This window comes from Pygoscelis adeliae, unplaced genomic scaffold (genome assembly GCF_000699105.1).
Source record: "Pygoscelis adeliae isolate BGI_AS28 unplaced genomic scaffold, ASM69910v1 Scaffold142, whole genome shotgun sequence".
NCBI classification, from domain to species: Eukaryota; Metazoa; Chordata; class Aves; order Sphenisciformes; family Spheniscidae; genus Pygoscelis; species Pygoscelis adeliae.
This window is the reverse complement of record NW_008824247.1, coordinates 1136235-1153280: the sequence shown is the minus strand read 5'-3', so window position 1 is coordinate 1153280 and position 17046 is coordinate 1136235. Positions and strand designations below refer to the sequence as shown.

General features: G+C 37.5%; 1 protein-coding gene across 1 annotated transcript in view; it reads left to right on the top strand.

Moving 5' to 3' along the window:
- The first annotated feature begins 201 nt into the window (after positions 1-201).
- The window catches only part of LOC103926401 (probable ATP-dependent RNA helicase DDX10), a 75792-nt gene continuing 58947 nt past the window's right edge, over positions 202-17046 (top strand). Inside the window, exons 1-2 of the mRNA XM_009335264.1 lie at positions 202-310; positions 2504-2665. Of these exons, the coding sequence (XP_009333539.1) occupies positions 215-310; positions 2504-2665 (258 nt within the window). The 5' untranslated portion in view covers positions 202-214. The remainder of the gene's footprint in view (positions 311-2503; positions 2666-17046) is intronic.

The window sequence follows — 17046 nt, the reverse complement described above, 5'->3', positions numbered from 1 at the left end:
ATGAGTTCCTCATGATACGGCCTGCTTAAAACACTTTTATGAAAAGGCCTGCTAGCTAATTTTTACTGGAAATGACACTTACTCATGTGTTTTAGGAATTACAATTTAATACATCTAATTGCTTTTAAGGAAGTTTGAAGCATATACTCTGTGACTAGAAAAAAAAACATAAGAAATCTCATTTTCTTTTATACAGAATGCATCAAAATCAAAGATGAAGAAAAAAACAACTAAAACCCAGGAAGCAAAAAAAATCTTGAAGAAGAAATTTAAAGTTAACACAAAAATAGTCTTTACTGAAGATGGAGAGGTAAGATCAATTCAAAATAACTGTATTTTGGCGGGAACTGAATTTATAGTTTCTAGAAAGACAAAAATACTTACAATTTATATCTGTATAAAAAGACATGTTTTTCAGAAGTGTGTGGTTTTCATAATTGGTTTAAGTTTTGCAAAACTGTTCAGCTTCCATTTAGAATTCAGTTCCACTGCGAAAAAGAGGAATGCTGGGCACCAACCTCTTTTCACCTTTGTATGTATAAGACACTTGTATGAGAGCTGTTAGTGGATGTACAGAACCGTACCTCTTTTCTGCCTATTATCTTCAATTTCAGGTGGAATAAAAAGCCTATTTTCTCCTTACAGAAATGTAAAATAATTTTCCTGTAGGTATTTGCCAAAGCTCCCCCTAGTCTTGAGTTAATGTAGTGGAGTTAGAGGAAGTCCCTGTTTTTCTTTTCCAGCATTCACTATTGAAAGTGTTGTTAGGAAAGCTAAGTAAGAACCAAATTTTCACCTACTGGTTCTGATATAGCAGTGCATTGAAATTTGCCAGTAATTTAATTGGATCTTTTAATAGCCTCTGGAAAAATGTATTGATTTTATATGAAAAGGAACTCTTGTGGATGATAGTCACTCTAGGGTTTCATTGTGGTGATAACCTCACTAGCAAGTCTCCACGCTCCACAGACTTTTCTAACATTTGATTTCACAGCTTCAGGTGCTGTGTATGTTGTTTTTCCATTTCCAGCATTAAGAAAAAAGTAGCTTTTTTTTTTACTCTAGATTAATTTCAGTAAGGCGTAAACCAAGAGAGGTCACCTTTACAAGTATACAATTTGCTTTTGTGACCAAATAAAATAAAGCATTTTATATCGCAGGTAAAGAGAATATAGCCATATAATTACTGACATTAGACAAAATATAAAAGGTTTTAGAGGTTGACCCATTGACTGGAAATTATATCTTCAGATATTTTTAGATATTCAAAAGCTGTCGTCTCATCTTAAAATACATACACAAATGTTTTATGTATCCATGCAATGAAGCAAAAGGGAGTGAGGATGGAGAAAAAAAATAGCACAAAGATCATAATTAGAAAAGTAGCACAATAGAGAAGGGGTGACTTATTTAAGGAAACATAAAGTTTGCATCTATGGATGTTGTTCCTGCTTTTTTTCTGAGCTGTGTAAAACTGTGCTTTAAAGTTCTACTCCACATGCTTCTCTTTGATAAAATAAAACTCCTTTAAGAATTGTATCTTCCTAGAATATACAACTACGCAAACTCCATTTTAGGAAAGGAAGTGGAAACAGTAGGGTGGTTTTATCAGTATCCAGGTGAATAACACCCTGTGTGCATTAGGGAGTCCTAAACATGTTTGGTTTTGCATGTGTATCTGAAAGACATTCTATATTTTCTGCTATATAGTTTCTTTTTAAGAGTTACTACTCTACCAATCCGTAAGCAAGAATGATTTTTGCAAAGACTGCCCACAGATGATGTCTGCTCATACCACAAGGTCATAAGATAGGTGGGGATATTTTTTGGTGAATATGTAGTTAGTCTCTGTCTTCAGTGTAGAGCTTCAGGTATTTAAGGGAAGCTGGATGTGTTCAGCATGTCATCCACAAGTTAAACTCGCATCATCAAACATTTCCAATCCAGTTTTCATACAATAACCAATAAAACCGTCCACGTCTGTCCTCCTTGCTTCCCCCAAAACATGGACCTGCAGTCAAGGTTTTTTGTGTACTGTGTGATGAAGGCTTATCTCATTTTTCTCTCAGTTAATATGTTGGAATATTGATTGTTTACATGAAAACATACTGTTTAGATTTACTGGTGTTTTGTTCTGTTGCATATATTTTGGAGAGTCATTTCTTGAAAGTAAATATCACTTTTCTCCCAAAATGACTACCAGGATTATAAATTATTTGTTCCGTTAGGCAAAGAGAGAAAAATAGGGGAAGAAGTTCAAGTGAATCTATTACACCATATCACTGTTTAATGGAGACATTATTTTCAAATACTCATTTTTGACTGAATGTGATGTTAAATAAGGTATCTCAGTTTATATTATGCAGAAGTTTCGTTTGTTTGTTTCCTTTGCAAATGGCCTTTTATTTAGTCTAGAAAAATAGTGTATTGGAATATTTAGGGCATCAAAACTTTGATGTGGAAAAAATGATTCTAACCATTATTGTTGACATGTGTAATTTAGTTAGTGCAGCAGTGGCCACCTGTGCAAAAATCCAGTTTGGCGAAAGCAGATGAGGAAGATGATGCCAGTGGTATCAACTTGGATAAAGCGAAAGAGATACTGCGGGAAGAAGACAGATTTGACAAAGAAGAATACAGGAAGAAAGTAAAGGAAAAACATAGGGTAAGTTGATTTCTACCTCAATAACTGAAGTACAGAAATAGGTACTGTGATATGGACTGCTCAGTGAGGAAAAATACTTAAATATATTGTGAAATAAGTGTAGTACAAGTTCATTTAAATTCATCAGTTTTTTTGGGACTACATTGCACACAGGAAGACTGTTCTAACGTAAGTAGCTGGATAACACAAAGCCTTATGCAATACCAGTTGTTGGTAACAGTGGAGCTTTATTTACAACTTTAAAATCCGGTAAGAGTTTAGTGGGAGCATCATTTTTTTTTTTTTTAAGCAGCGTTCAGTGGAAGGGTTTGTTTCACAAAAAGAAAGTGTTGTCTGGCATACGTGCTCCAACAAATGCTGAAGATGTTTAGGGGGAAGGGGAAGGCAAAGAGTGGCTCTGAAATGCCTTTACACTACTGCTTGCTCGACATTCAATATTACATTTCAGGTAGGCAAAAGTGCTGACTTTTTGCATCGGTGTTATTAGGGCTATCAGAATTTATTTCATGAATTATTCAAATAGTGTCATATAATTCTGGCTGTAATTTGAAAACTTTAGTATCTGCAGTCTGGCTTCTCTCTGGCATTTAAAAACCTTTAGATTGCAGACCATAAGTTTGCAAACTGTTTCTGTATTATTTGTCATGGACCAAAGCAGAGTTTTCTGATGTTGTCATGTACCAGTCATATGGAACACAGCTGGATGTCTTTGAGTTCTGTTAATCATTGTGAGAAGGGTTTGGATTTCTCCAGATCATGGATAAATGCGAGATCCCAGGACTACGTGTTATTAAAGGCCTGCTTTATACTCAAAGCTTCTAATTGCCAAAGCATTAAAAAGTGTTGTTTTATTGCCCTGCTCCGCAAATGCTGACTTTATCCAGTTTGACTTTATCCACTGATTGCTCGTGATTAGTGCTAGATGTTCTAGTGTCTGTTAAGGTTTGTATTTGAACAAAATAATTTGGAGGGGATTTGTGAAAGCTTCAAGTTACGTTTGGGCACAGAAGTATTCCAGCTAAAGTCAAAGCATACTTCAGACATTTAATTTGAAAGTCTACTCCTATAGTCCTGTTACAGTCATTTGACGTCTACAAAAAAATCTCACCTCTTCTTCAGTGAGGTGCTGCATTTGAAAGTAGCTGCAAAGAAATGTTTTCTGTGCTATAGGTGAAATCATAGTCAATTTTACAGAAAACAATGCTATCAAATTTCAAGGATGCAGCTTAATAAACAAGGACGGAGAGACTGATTTATGACTTTCCAATCAATCTGATATTCATTAGCAAATCCATATACTTTGAGTGATGCTGTTGTATATTTGACATCAGACTTCAGTGACTAAATACTTCATCAGTAGGTCTGTTAACACAGCTTCATCGTTTTAACGCCAAGAGGAGAACAAATGACATTGATCAGATATTTACTTGTGTTTAAAAAAAAAAAAAATTCAACTGTGGAGATACTATGAAAAGAGAATGCCTCTTTTCAAAAGCGAGGCAGACAAAATGAACAGGACTGGCCACATCATCAACATCATGGAATTTTTTTGTAATTATGGAAAGTGTCAAGATTCTTGTAACCTACCTTACTGCATAAGTGTTTTTCACATTACACCTAATTATTATCCTTTATGAAATGAAATAAAAAAAATGAATGGTAGTATGACAAAAATGCTAATTATTTCATTCCCATCTTTCTTTTAATTTCCTTCCCGCAAGCAGACTGCTGTAGATCTTTTCTTTGTCCATTTGACATCTTTTCTAACAGCCAGATATGACAACTGTCTGTTTCTTGATTTTCCACTTTGGTTACTGAATTTGGTTACAACTGTCTCTTTCTCCTTCCTAGCTTTTTGAAAAAGCTGTGGTTAAATTTTTCCTCTCTGCTTTTGCTTCAGATTTGTTCAAGATCTTTGCTTAACTTTTTCATCAATTTAACTTTCTTCTGTTCCTTCACTTTCAGCAAGTTTCAAATGTCTGTATCTTGATTCGTATTTTCTCCTCTTAATTCCTTTTCTTCCTGCTGCAGCTAATGCTTGGTGTAGTTTCCTGGTTTGTAATTTTGGCAGGTTTTATTTTTTTCTTTAAATCAATTTTTGAAACATGCTAACTCTATTGAAGTTATTATATAGATAAATTAGAAGACCACTAGAGACAAACGTGTTTTGGTTTTGTATAAACATTGGGTTTAAAATGGTGACTTAGAAAAACAAAATAATTTACGGAAAGCTATGAAAGCATATGTTGTTTCATCCAGTTTTTTTATATCTTGCACATGGGTAGAAAAATATAAGTATACAGTGTTTTTACAAAGCTTGTAATTTTATTGGTCATCTTCCATTGAGAATCCCCCTCTTAGGGTTTCTTCAGTATAATCTTGAAAATAAAAGATCTTTGGGGAAGAAAAAAAAAGGACTTCTTAAAATCAAAACTTGTGCAAAATAGCTTTTTTTAGGTTAATATGGCCTGTCAGCTTAATATGAACTGTCCTTGCAAAACCATTTCTGATGAAGAGCAGAACTATTCAGAAAGTAACCACAGGCCATTGATTTTTAAATCCATTTGTGAATGTCATTTAAATGAGCACAGTTTTCAGGATGATCAGAAATATGTTTTGCTGCATTCATGAGATGCTTGGATTAGATGAGATGTGTGTTGCAGTGCCTTAAGGCTTGTGGAAGCTTGCAAAGTATCTACACTATAATTAGGTTTCCTTCATGAGTCTCACATTTTGTTATCCTCTCCTTCCTCTGCAAATGGGGAAAAATTGAAAATCAGATAAAAATAAATTAAAAAAGGTATAATTGTGATGTAATTAATGCTTACTGAAGTTTTGGAAGCAAAGTAAATTTTAGCAGTTGAGTGCAAGGGAAAGGGCAGTAACACTGATCAAGATGATGTGAAAAGAATTCTGCATTAATGGGTATTTAATGACAGCTCAGTGAGAGGTACAGGTTTGAGCTCTTTTGAAATGTGTAAAATGTTATAAACAACAATAAAGGGAAAAGTGAATAGCGTATTCAGAACTTGTTTTCACACTCCATTTTTCAGGTTTTCAACTGAAAACGCGCTGCTGTTAGGATGAAAATTGTAGCAGAGAGGGATTCATCTCGCTTCTTAATAACCTCCCTTTCTGTATACTAACCCAAGCTCAGAAAAATGCCCGTTGGTGCTGAAGGAAAAATGAATAGGAGCCTTATTTCTTAACTCACTTTCCAGCAAGTAAGATATGTGGTGAGCGTGGGATGATCAACGTGAGAAGATGGCTAGAAGTAACTTTTTAAAATTTTATTTAATTTGGGTGGTATTAGTAGCAAACAAACTGAGGTTGTCTTCAGGGGCCTCATACTGCAAGGTGCAGGGAGTATCTCCCTGGAAGAAGTTAAACAACTATGGTTGTAGAGGTATGAGAGCAGTTAGACTTCAGGTCACAGGGGGATCTTTCAGAAGATACTGCTGTTGCTGGGAGGAAACTGGAGATATTTTGTGGCCCTTGTGCTAATGAAATGGTGCTGATTTGTACCACCTGAAGTCCAAAGTTATGTTGTCTCTTAGTTTTGCTCATACTGTTCTTAATTCAGTAGAAAATATTTTAGAAACTGCATTGAAACAGAGTACCTCTGGTGTGTCTCCTGTTCCCTAAACACATTTATTAATGGGAGAGTGGATAGTTTTAATGAGGAGGATACACTGTGATATTTCACCCTTTGTATATTTGCTCTCCCAAATATTACTACTTAATTAACTCTTTCCAAGGCTAAAAGAGAAAATTCTTCATACCAGACTTTCTAGAAAGACTTTTATAAAATAAAAAACTTTCAGTTTCAGGAAGAGTATACTCACCCCAGTAAATTTATTCAATAACTTTGTGATCAAAATTCATTCTTGAAAATGGAAGATTGCAGACTGGTAAGGGAAGCCAAATCCCTTGGATTTCAATCCAGGAGGTTTCTTCTGCAGGTCTGTTGGATGGAGGCTGCTGCTGTTCCAGGTTACAGACCCAGCCCTAGTAAGGCTGCACGTCTTGGCCAGATGCGCACACGCAATACACACATGGGTGGCCACAGAGATGAGACGCAGAAAAGATAAACGCAGGCAGCACTCACATAAACATATGAACAGCACAGGCAGCACAAGCTTATTCCTTCTTGCTGGCTGATCAAGGTTAACGTTTCTAGCAGAACTACCAACACCCTCACTCCCTTGATTCACAAGTACACTCACATTCACTGATCCCTTAAATAATAGTGTGGGCCCTAAGTGTGTCCAATATCCATACCCATGCCATAGGGCCCTTACACAGTCACTGGCCTTGACCTTGGGTCCTTCCAGGTGCTGGTTTTTCCACACAGTCTCAGTGCCTTTCAAATATTCTGTAATAAGTTTGCTCTTTCCCATGAGACTGATAAACACAGATAACCTTGTTTCTCTTGTTCTTATCAGTTACAAAGTTCTGTGTGAACGTTCTCAAGGTTGTGCATGTGTGGTTCCTTTAGTGTTCATCTATCAGTGACTTAAGAGTTCAGGTTTCTGTTAGTCTGCCTTACTGCTTGTTAGGGTTAGTGTATTTGGTATTCAGTTTATTACTTTTTCTCCTTCTTCTCTTCATCTCACTGTTAACAGGATATCCTTACAAACCACATTATTACATTCAGGGTACCCCTAGAGAGACCATCCAGGTAGATTTAAACATGGAGTTCAAAAGGAGTATTTCCTAATAATTTTTACATCAGTATATAGGGGGCAGAGTAGGGGAGAGAGACTGTAACTTTATTAATTCTACATTAGTTCACATAACAGTTCTTTAGAATCTGGAAAGGATGCTTCCTCTGAGGAAGAAAAATTGAGTTATAATACTAGGGATGATATAACAGCCTCCGTACTGAGTTTAGAGCTGATGCCTAAAAAGCATGAAGATTTCTGGGGCCATTTAGAGGAAGAAAAGGTACTACACAGCTATACAGGATATCTAGCACGCTTGGAGAGAGTACTTGGAGAACTATGGTCACCTCATGATGACTTAAAATCTGTATGAATTGAATTGATCCAATGAAAGATGGACCTGATGTAGGAACTTGAAAAAGAGATGTAGGTTCACTTATGAAGGAAGAATTAATTTCCTTTACAACCTGCAGTTGGCCAAAGGTTATGATCGAACTGAGTTTATTTTTAAAAGCAGTAATGCTGGTAATTTTAACTAGTGGGAGAACAACGGTGTGACCAAATCAGTTGTCAGATGATATTTATAGTGGATTATTTTTCCTTTGTGTATCTCGTGCCACACTGCATTCCTTGGGGTTTACTTCCTACTGTAATGCTGTAGCCTTTGTCTCTCTCCTGCCCCCGGCCCCTGCCACAAGACTCGTCCCATGCCTTGGCTGAGCAACCCCATGCGTTGGCTGAGCCGTGGCCCAGATGGGAAAGCTCTCGGGAGAGAACGCCCTGCACCTTGCCCCTTCTTTTGGCAGCCCTTTTGCAGCCCCCCTCCAACTGGAGCTCTAGGCTCTGTCTCGCTCCCAGTCCTGCTTTTGCAGATGATTTCTGTTGATGACAGAGTATTTATGATTTGAACGTGTTTGGCTTATAGTTTTATAAAATAATACTAAAAGTACTTGTAGCATATTGTCATAGATCATTGAATACTGTGTATAACAGTTCAAGAAACAGAAAAGACCCCCCAGGGATTTTCTTTATTTTACCAAATCTTTACTCATGATTAAAAAAAATTATATGCAATTAATAAAAATAAAAATAGATGCTATACAGTGCAAACCATTCAGTATGCTGGAATATAAATGCACCCATGAAAAATAGTATTTGTAGTTTGAAATCAGTCAATACATTAATTCTGAACAGAGATTGCATCATATTTCCAAGGAAATAATCTGAAGGGAAAAAAAAATCTCAGTGCAGTATTATGCTCTATAGTAAGTAAAGCACTTGAATAGTCCTTCACTTTGAGGTGAAATTTGTCACATTTCAGTGTTATTGTACAGTTGGTTTAATGTGGTGCTGGGTGATGACGATAAAATTCTCTCACATAAACAGTGTGCCATCACAGGAGCAAAATATAAAGGGAAGAAGGTTGCTGCTGAGAGGACCATTTAGCTGAACGGCAAAGAAGAAAAGTAGAGATGGACAGGTGTAAAATAAATAAGAGAGTATTACTTTGCTAGAAAGCCTATCTGAGCCCTTTCATAGCTATTGTGTGCAGGCAATGCTGCTGCTATGTTCCAAGTGCAGAGCTATTAAGATAAGGGGAATGGACACTGACAAGTGAGTTGACAGACATCCCTTTTCAGTCTCAGCAGCAGCATCCATCTGGCCTCGCTGTGCTGCTGGTGGAGGCAAGAGCTTGCTCATTTTTCGCTTTTCTTTCACTTCAACAGCTGGATGGGCTACACTTAAAGCTTGAAGTGCCCTTGAATGTTTTCTAAGAGTTTTCCAGCAAAATCAGAGTTCTTGGCCTCATCTTGTTGATATGAAAAATAAGAAAATGAAATAACTGCGAATAGGTTGTTTGTGTACACCCTAATCAGGTGAATGCCAGGAAAACATAGCTGGGAGGTTGGAGGGTGGAGGCTGAAGTAGTGCAGGCTTAATTTAACTTCACCTCAGGTTAACTTGCAGCCTTAGTGCTGTAAGGGGAAGAACTTCCAGTGCCAGGCTGCTTGTCCTGCCGGAGGATGTAATGGCACAACTGCCCAAAATGCTGACCTCTACCTTTCATGGGTCTTTGAGGCAACCTACCAGCTTCTGATGGGAGCGGCACCCTTCGCTTGCTGAGGACTTGGGCACTGCTGGGGGCCTGCATCTGCATGAGCAGGCGCAGATAGCTGCGGGGGTTTTCTGCCTTCTCTCAGATCTGGTGTATGAGAGCTGGGCATTTCCTTAAGAGTGGCTGCATTAAGACAGCTCAAGAATCTGTGACCTGTCTAGATTATGAATTCCCACTCTTAAATGATATCATCCCTTCAAAATCAAAAGCAGCCACAGCATCAGATGAAGTGCATCTTCATCAGCCTTTTTCCTCTACTTTTCTCTAGAAAATACTAGCGTGTTTTGCAGTGCAACTCCCACTGACCTTGTCATTAAGTTTACAGCTTTAAATGTTACTTTTAAACACCATTAACTAACTTAATTCCTGATGTAATTCTGTTCAAAGTGTACTTTAAGTTGAATTAGGGTTACCTTTACCTCTCTCTGTGTGTTTGTGTATGTATATACAGGGTGGGATGGAAGGGTCTGTGAATTCATTTGAAAGAATCCCTTTGATTTCTGTCGGTTCAGAATCTGGCTCAGATGCCATTTGCACACAAAAAAGATGGTTACTGGACTGCCTCTGTATTCTAATTACTATGATTTAACATCTCTTTCTTATTGGAAGGCTGTTTGTCAGAAACAAACTGTAAGTATACGTGTCCTAACTTGTGTCCCTTTCCTCCTTGGTTGATGAACATCCCAAATCGCTTTTGCGACAATATATATACATTAAACATACCTATGTTTAAACCAGATGGCCTACTTACCAACTTAAAAAAAAAAAAATTCTATCCTTAAAACATGTTCAGCGTGTTCAGATGTTAAATGAGAAAGGAATAATTTTCAGTTTTGTCAGCTGGTTTCCTGTGTTGGTTTCATTCTACCAATGTCCTTTTAAGGGTCAGTTTCTGCTAGTTTGTGTTTTCTTCTTTTAAATGAGGATGCTTTTTTTCCTAACTGCCTCTAAGACATTTTCCAGTGCTTTTTTAATGTTTAAGATTGTCACTGTGCTGTCTTTCACATGCTTATGACGCTACGCTTTTCCTATGTTGTCTTAAATAGGTTGTACTAGACTTATGTGTTTCAGTTTCCCTGCCTATAAACATCAGCTCTAACATCAGCTCTACAGATGAGGTTTACATCATTATGTTTATGTAGTTTGTTGCTTGAAGAGATTATATAATAGCTTTCTAAAACCAATTGTTAAGAGATTAAAAAAAAACAAAACACAAAAAAATCAAAAAGCTTTTGCTTTTTTCCCTGATGGTATTAAGATTTGTTTATTTAATAGTAGTCAATTTTGTACTTAATTTCCAGATTTTTTTTTTAAAAATAATATTCAAAGAAATACTAACAAGTTGATTCAATTTTATCTTTCAGTTGGGAATGTTGATTTGTTTTGGTGGGTGGAGCATTGTTTGCATGTAGATGATTTGTTAATCTCTATAACAAGACCAATATTAAACTACATAGCAATATAAATCATAGCAATGGCCAAAAAGTGACTGCTGAAACAGAATTTTCTTACTCAACATGTATTCAGTCCTCCCCCCTTCTGTTTATTTTTAAGTAATTAATAAATAGTTCTCACTAATTCCAGTTTTATTTCCATCCGCCTGTGCAGAGCAAAACCACCATGGAAGAGGGCATGGAAGTTGGTGCCGTATTTATTAGAGCTGGATTTTCAGATACCAAGTTGCTTGCAAGCTAAGCAGTTAAAAATAATAATAATAGAAACACATTTTGCATGTAAGCAGCACAAACTTGGTGTGAAATCTGAGAGAAGACAAATGTGGGATACTACACTGCCATTTATTAAGCCACTTTTCAGAGCACACTTGTGCTTTAAAATTTGGGTGGAAACCAGCTCTTGAATATGACGATGCCAGTATATAAGAGATGCTATGAATTTTTGAACAGCTGTGTGTGTATTTTCTGCAGCACAGCTGACTGTCCCTAACTACGTCCCACTAAAATAACAAGAGATAGTAAAATACCGAGAAATTATATCAGGTACTGGTGTCAACTAAGATGTATCTGCAAATGACAGCCAGATTTTTCCAGGCAGCAGAGTGGTTTGTTCCAAACCTCGGCCACCTCTAAGAACTGTTGTGTGGTAGACCATTACCTCAGCTGTTAAACAGAATAGGTTGGTAGCTCCAAATTACGGCATCAGTATGTAAAGGATCAATTATTAAAAACTCAGCATTAAAATCTTTAATCAAAACCTGTGGGAGTTCTTGAACATTTAAATAAAAAGACTTCAGATGACTCAGGTAAACATGAAGTTTTTACAGGAAATAGGTTTGCCATAGGCTTTTTTAATGCTCTCAGGGCTAAATGTGCTATAAGATGCATTAGTTGTATTGAGTGAAGCTATTCCTTGCCTTTAGGTAAGCAAATAGAAGAGGTCAGTGAAATTTTAGGCTGGTAAAACTGCAGTATATCACCAATGAAAGGAATTTATTTAATGTAAACCTGAGCAGTTATTACCTATATACAAATTCTTTAAGAGAAAGAAAGGAGGCTTTTATTGTACAAATTTTTTACAAATTAAAAAGCTGAAAAAAAATTACTGTATGAAACAAAGCTGTTAATACATGGCAATAAACCTGTATTTCTAAAATACTGCAGTTAACCCTCTGGACAAAGTAAAATGAATTCTTAATCAGCTGTAGAAAGAAGAGAGTCAAAGGAAGAGAGGGGATTTCCTGAAGAGGGTGGGGGCAGGGAAGAACTTCCAGCTTTCAAAATTGCCGGATTTTCTTTTTTTATAAATAAAACCTTGGCTTTTAAACTGTTTATATATGCATTTTTCCCGTATTCCTAACATCACCAACTAGAGAGAGCTGCTATGCTACTACGCTTTTTTTTTTTTGCCTCAACTTGAGGACATGGAATGTAAACGTTAGAATATTTCTTTTTAATAAGTGTGTCGGAGTCTTGAGGGGAAGTAAAAGGGGTATGAGTTTTTGTTTTAAAACCCAACAGTGAAAGAAACAGGAAATACAAGTGTGAAAAGAAGGCAGTGGCAGACTTCAAACTTCAGAGTTAAGAACAGCGAGTAGCTTTCCATATGTTAGAAGCAGGTTTATCCATGGCTTTGGCTCCTTGTTAGTCAGAGCTGGTTCTGTTGTTGGTTCTAGTGCAGGAAAGGTAGAAGGGTTCAGTAACCATAACTCTTCTTTGTTTATTTGAAAGCCAACTGATTTAGGCTTTATTTATGATTTATTACGTGATGATGACTAAAAACTTTCATCCCTGTGATTACTGAGGTTATTAACCATCCTTGTTAACTAGATGTGTAATTGGGGAGGGAAAAAAGATAATTTGCAGGAGATTTTAAAAAGCTGATCAAGAAGGTCTCTGAGCTGTTTAATACTATTAATGTTGGTTTTAAAAGGGTCTTGAAACAGCAGGAGAGTTCTGGAGCAATTTGAGAACTACCATGCAAATGCTTTTGAGGAAAATAAGCTGGTAACTCATCCTGCTGTTAGTCTACACCAGAGTAATAGAATGACTGGCACAAGACTGTCTAAATGAAAGGAATATAATGCTAACCAGTGTGGTTTTGTGGAAAGTAGGCATGTAGTGAACTGTGTGTGTACATGTGTTTTTATCGGAGCAGAATCTGGTTTGTAAATACATCTGTGGAAGACGCTGAAATTTTTGCAAGGCTTTTCACTTAAGTGTTTTGATTAAGAAATAAACATGGCACAAATTAAATGGACCAAAACCTCAGTAACTGGAACATCCCAAACCAGTGGCTTCTAATTAAGTAGATGTTTCTAGTGGGCCCATGGGATTTGTGTATTATATTCCCATATAATACATGGGAAGTGTATTATTTCAAGATTTTTTTAGTGATATGGAAGAACGCTTTCTTGCTAAGTTGGGCTCAAACAAAGCAAGCTATGTTTTAAGATAGGCAGAAATAGAAATTTCTAGGAAGAAGACATTTAGAACAGGATTTTAGGACTGAGAGCTCTTCCCATAGTGATATAGACCTTGAAAAAGATTTGTGTGATGTGGTGGTTGATCAGGTCAACGTGAACTATTGCAGTGGGATTTTTCTGATGGGATCAAAAGGGCTGATAGAATTATTGAATATACAAACAGAAGTGACAGGTAGGGTTGGGGAGATGGTGAGATCTCAGATACGTCTGTTCCTGAAATATTTAGGAAAGTAGACCTAACTGCTGAGAGACATCTGGAGTTGATTTTCTTTGCCTTGCAAACGGAAAAGTTAAGAGGAAGCAGGATCAGCACGTATCTACATAAGGACCTAAACGTTGATAACAGGGGTTCCTTTAAACTGGTTGAAAGACCAATTAGACAGTTTAGACAGGGTCTAAAAATCAAAGATAAGTAGGCTCAGACTAGTAACAGCAGTAACTAGTAACAGCAGCTAGTTTTGAAAGGCTATGGTGTACTGTCCTTCAGTGAAATGTTTTAAAATCTAGATAGAACGTTCTTCTAAACCAGGATATGACCACTGCAGTAGATTGACTCAGTCCTATAGCCTGTGTTGTGCTAGTCAGGCACATTGATCCCATCACCTCTCCTGTTTTATAGGTTCACGAACCTGTGGTTCTTGTTCTATCTAAATTACTCCTTAAATGACGTCTAGATAATCTGCATTTAGCCACTGTTCAAAACCTGCATACACCGTGTTGCTGACCTAAGATGATAAATGAATGTTCTGGCTACTGCCTTTAAGGTGAGATTGCTTGGTTTTGGCCTAAAAGGGCTGGAAGCACTTTCTTAGAAGTTAAGCTACAACAAATTATTGCATTGATTTTTGGTTAAACTTCCTCGTCCTCAGTGTTGATAGCCTGGAAAGGACATGACTAGATCTTTCAGCTGTGAAGAAGATGCTATATGGGTGCAAAGGAGAGATATTCAGTATAAATGCAAAAGAAAATATGGATGTTTGACTTCATCATTCTAGATAAAAGTATTTAATCAGATTGTGATGTTTTAGAGCTTTTTCTGACAGCCTCATGGTGCTGTTATGAAGTTATGCTATAACAGAGTGTCAGCCAGTAACAGATATATAATTAAGTATTCATACCTTGAAATATCTTTTGTTTTCCTGCCCTAGTAAATTGGATTTTTCATCTCTTAATTATGTGCTGTTTTTACAAGTAATGATTTATAGCTTGATAGAACAGTAATAAAATCTGGCATTCTTACTGTGTTACACTTTAGGTATTCCAAGAAAATCCAGACTTTTCTGTTATTTTTTCCCATGTGTGAAAAATAATGTTGGACAGCTTAGTAGTTACAGATAGTTATAGGCTTATCCATAGATGAACAGAATCTATTCACATGAAATAAATCAATATCCAACTGTTTGACTGGTTCAACTTTGCCTTATTTGATTACTTTTTACAGCTGTCTTACAATACGTTGTCCATGTGTGTTTTGCATGGGCCCATATTTCTTCCTAGCAGTAGCAGTGTGAGAATGAATGACATTGTAGTTAAAATACTCATCTGAGTCTTTGGAGATCTGTGTTTCTGGCTGTGCTCTAGCATTTCTTTGTAACCTAAGGCGAGATAGTTAATTTCTGGGTTTTATGCAGTCATATAAAAGGGTGTCTTTATTATGTGGTGTTATTACCTTGGCACAGTAGAATACACAGTTGTCCTCTAGGTAATAGGAAATAAGGTCCTGACTGGGGAAAAGTATTTAAGCATTTGTTCAGCACACTGTATGTACTTACATGTGTGCTTGAAGCTGCATATAAATTTAAGCAGTGCCTTAATAGGATTGTTTTCCGGAATTGAAGCCTAAGTTAAAGCCTGATGGCTATTCCTGCATTAGCAAGCGAAATAGCCCAGGAAGAGCAAGATTGCAGAGTAGGATGGTGCCAAGAACCAGATTGCATGCTGTGTGGTGGTGGTGGTGGGTTACACTTTTATCTTACGCTCTTACCTGATGCTTTGAACTGAATCATTTTGAGGGAAGTCATTCCTCTACTCAGTATTCATGACATCCTACACACTACCAGTACAGGAGGGTGTTGACAAACTAGACTGAGTTCAGCTGAGGTCCCTGAGATGGCGGTACTGTGAGGAGAGGCTGGGGGAGCTGGGCTTGTTCAGCCTGGAGCAGAGACAGCCTCGGGGTGACCTGACAGCAGCCCCCAATGCCTACAAAGAGGTCACGGAGGAGACAGAGATGGAGCCGGGCTCTTCACAGCAGTGCAGAGCAAGAGGGCAAGAGACGACGGCCATAAGTTAAAACGAGGTTCAGCATGGATGTAAGGGAAACTTCTTCTGTGTGAGGACAGGCAAGGCGGCAGCACAGGTTGCCCAGAGATGTTGTGCAGTCTCCAACCTTGGGATTTTGACCCAGCTGGATGAGGCCCTGCGCAGCCTGGCCTGACCTCAGAGCTGATCCTGCTGTGAGCAGGAGGTTGGACCAGAGACCCCCTGATGTTCCTCACAGTCGGAATGATCCTGTGACCCTGTGAATGCCCAGTATTGGTTGGAGTGTATTAGCTGTGCTCCTGAAGACTGCCCTGTAGTGTGAAACACAGCGGAAGCAGGAGTGATTAGGACATTGGCTTCTGAAATGCACTCCTAACTCCAACTCAGTGCCAACGTAGATGCACCCTATGCAAAATCTGCTTTTGTTTTTCATTGACAAGGAACCAAATCCCCTCTCTCTCCCTCAAAAAATAATTAAAAAAAAGGTCTGGATGGCATCTCCTGTTGATTGCTGCTTTGTCTTGTTTTTCTTTTGTACTCCTGATTTCAGTCTCTGCACCTATTAACTTTAGAATCTTTTTGCGTCTTTACCGTTCTTTAGAGACTTACGTATTATGCTGTCTGGCGTACTCCTCTTCTATGGCATTATGTCAATCTCTTGCTTTCATAGCTGCCTTTTCAGTGCTCTGTTGTAAATCCCTTGAGCAGGAACTTTGCTGCTATATTGACTTAAGCCTGTGGCTGTAGTTAAGACGCTGTCTTTTCATATACCATAGAATTTTGCTATCGAAAATTTTCTGGCCTATCCAATTAAAAAGCTGCTTTATCCTGCTTTGTAATATCTGTTGTGTTACTTTCTAGCTCTCTCTCTTTCACTTTTTCCGCGGTAAAGTTTGATAAGGATCACAGTTTTAGCACAGAAATGAGAGAGCCCCAATGGTGACCCCAAAGAGCAAAGAATGCACAACTAAACCATTTAAAACCAGAGTGGGTGAAAGTGAAAAACTTAAGTAAAATCATTAGAAAAGCATAAGTAAAAATAATCAGAAATTAATACAAATTTGACTTGGAAGAGAAGGAATCATAACATGGATGGACATATTATGACCATGAGGTCATGATGCTTAGGTCTAGTTTGTTGGAGAGCAGACTGCCTGTGTCCGTACCAGACAGTACTTGGTCCTGGTGGATTCTTTTGCCCCGTATGATGCCCTTGTGGCCTTAAATGTAATTATTATTTTTTATTGTTTTTTCTTACTTTAACAAACCTGAAATAATAAGACAGCTGTGTTGTATCTGTCTATAGTGGTGGGGTTTTTGTTTTGTTTCATAGCATGCGTTGAATGCCCTGGCATGTACTGCCCTGGCAGTACACCCTCTGAGTGTATTGAGGTGTTTG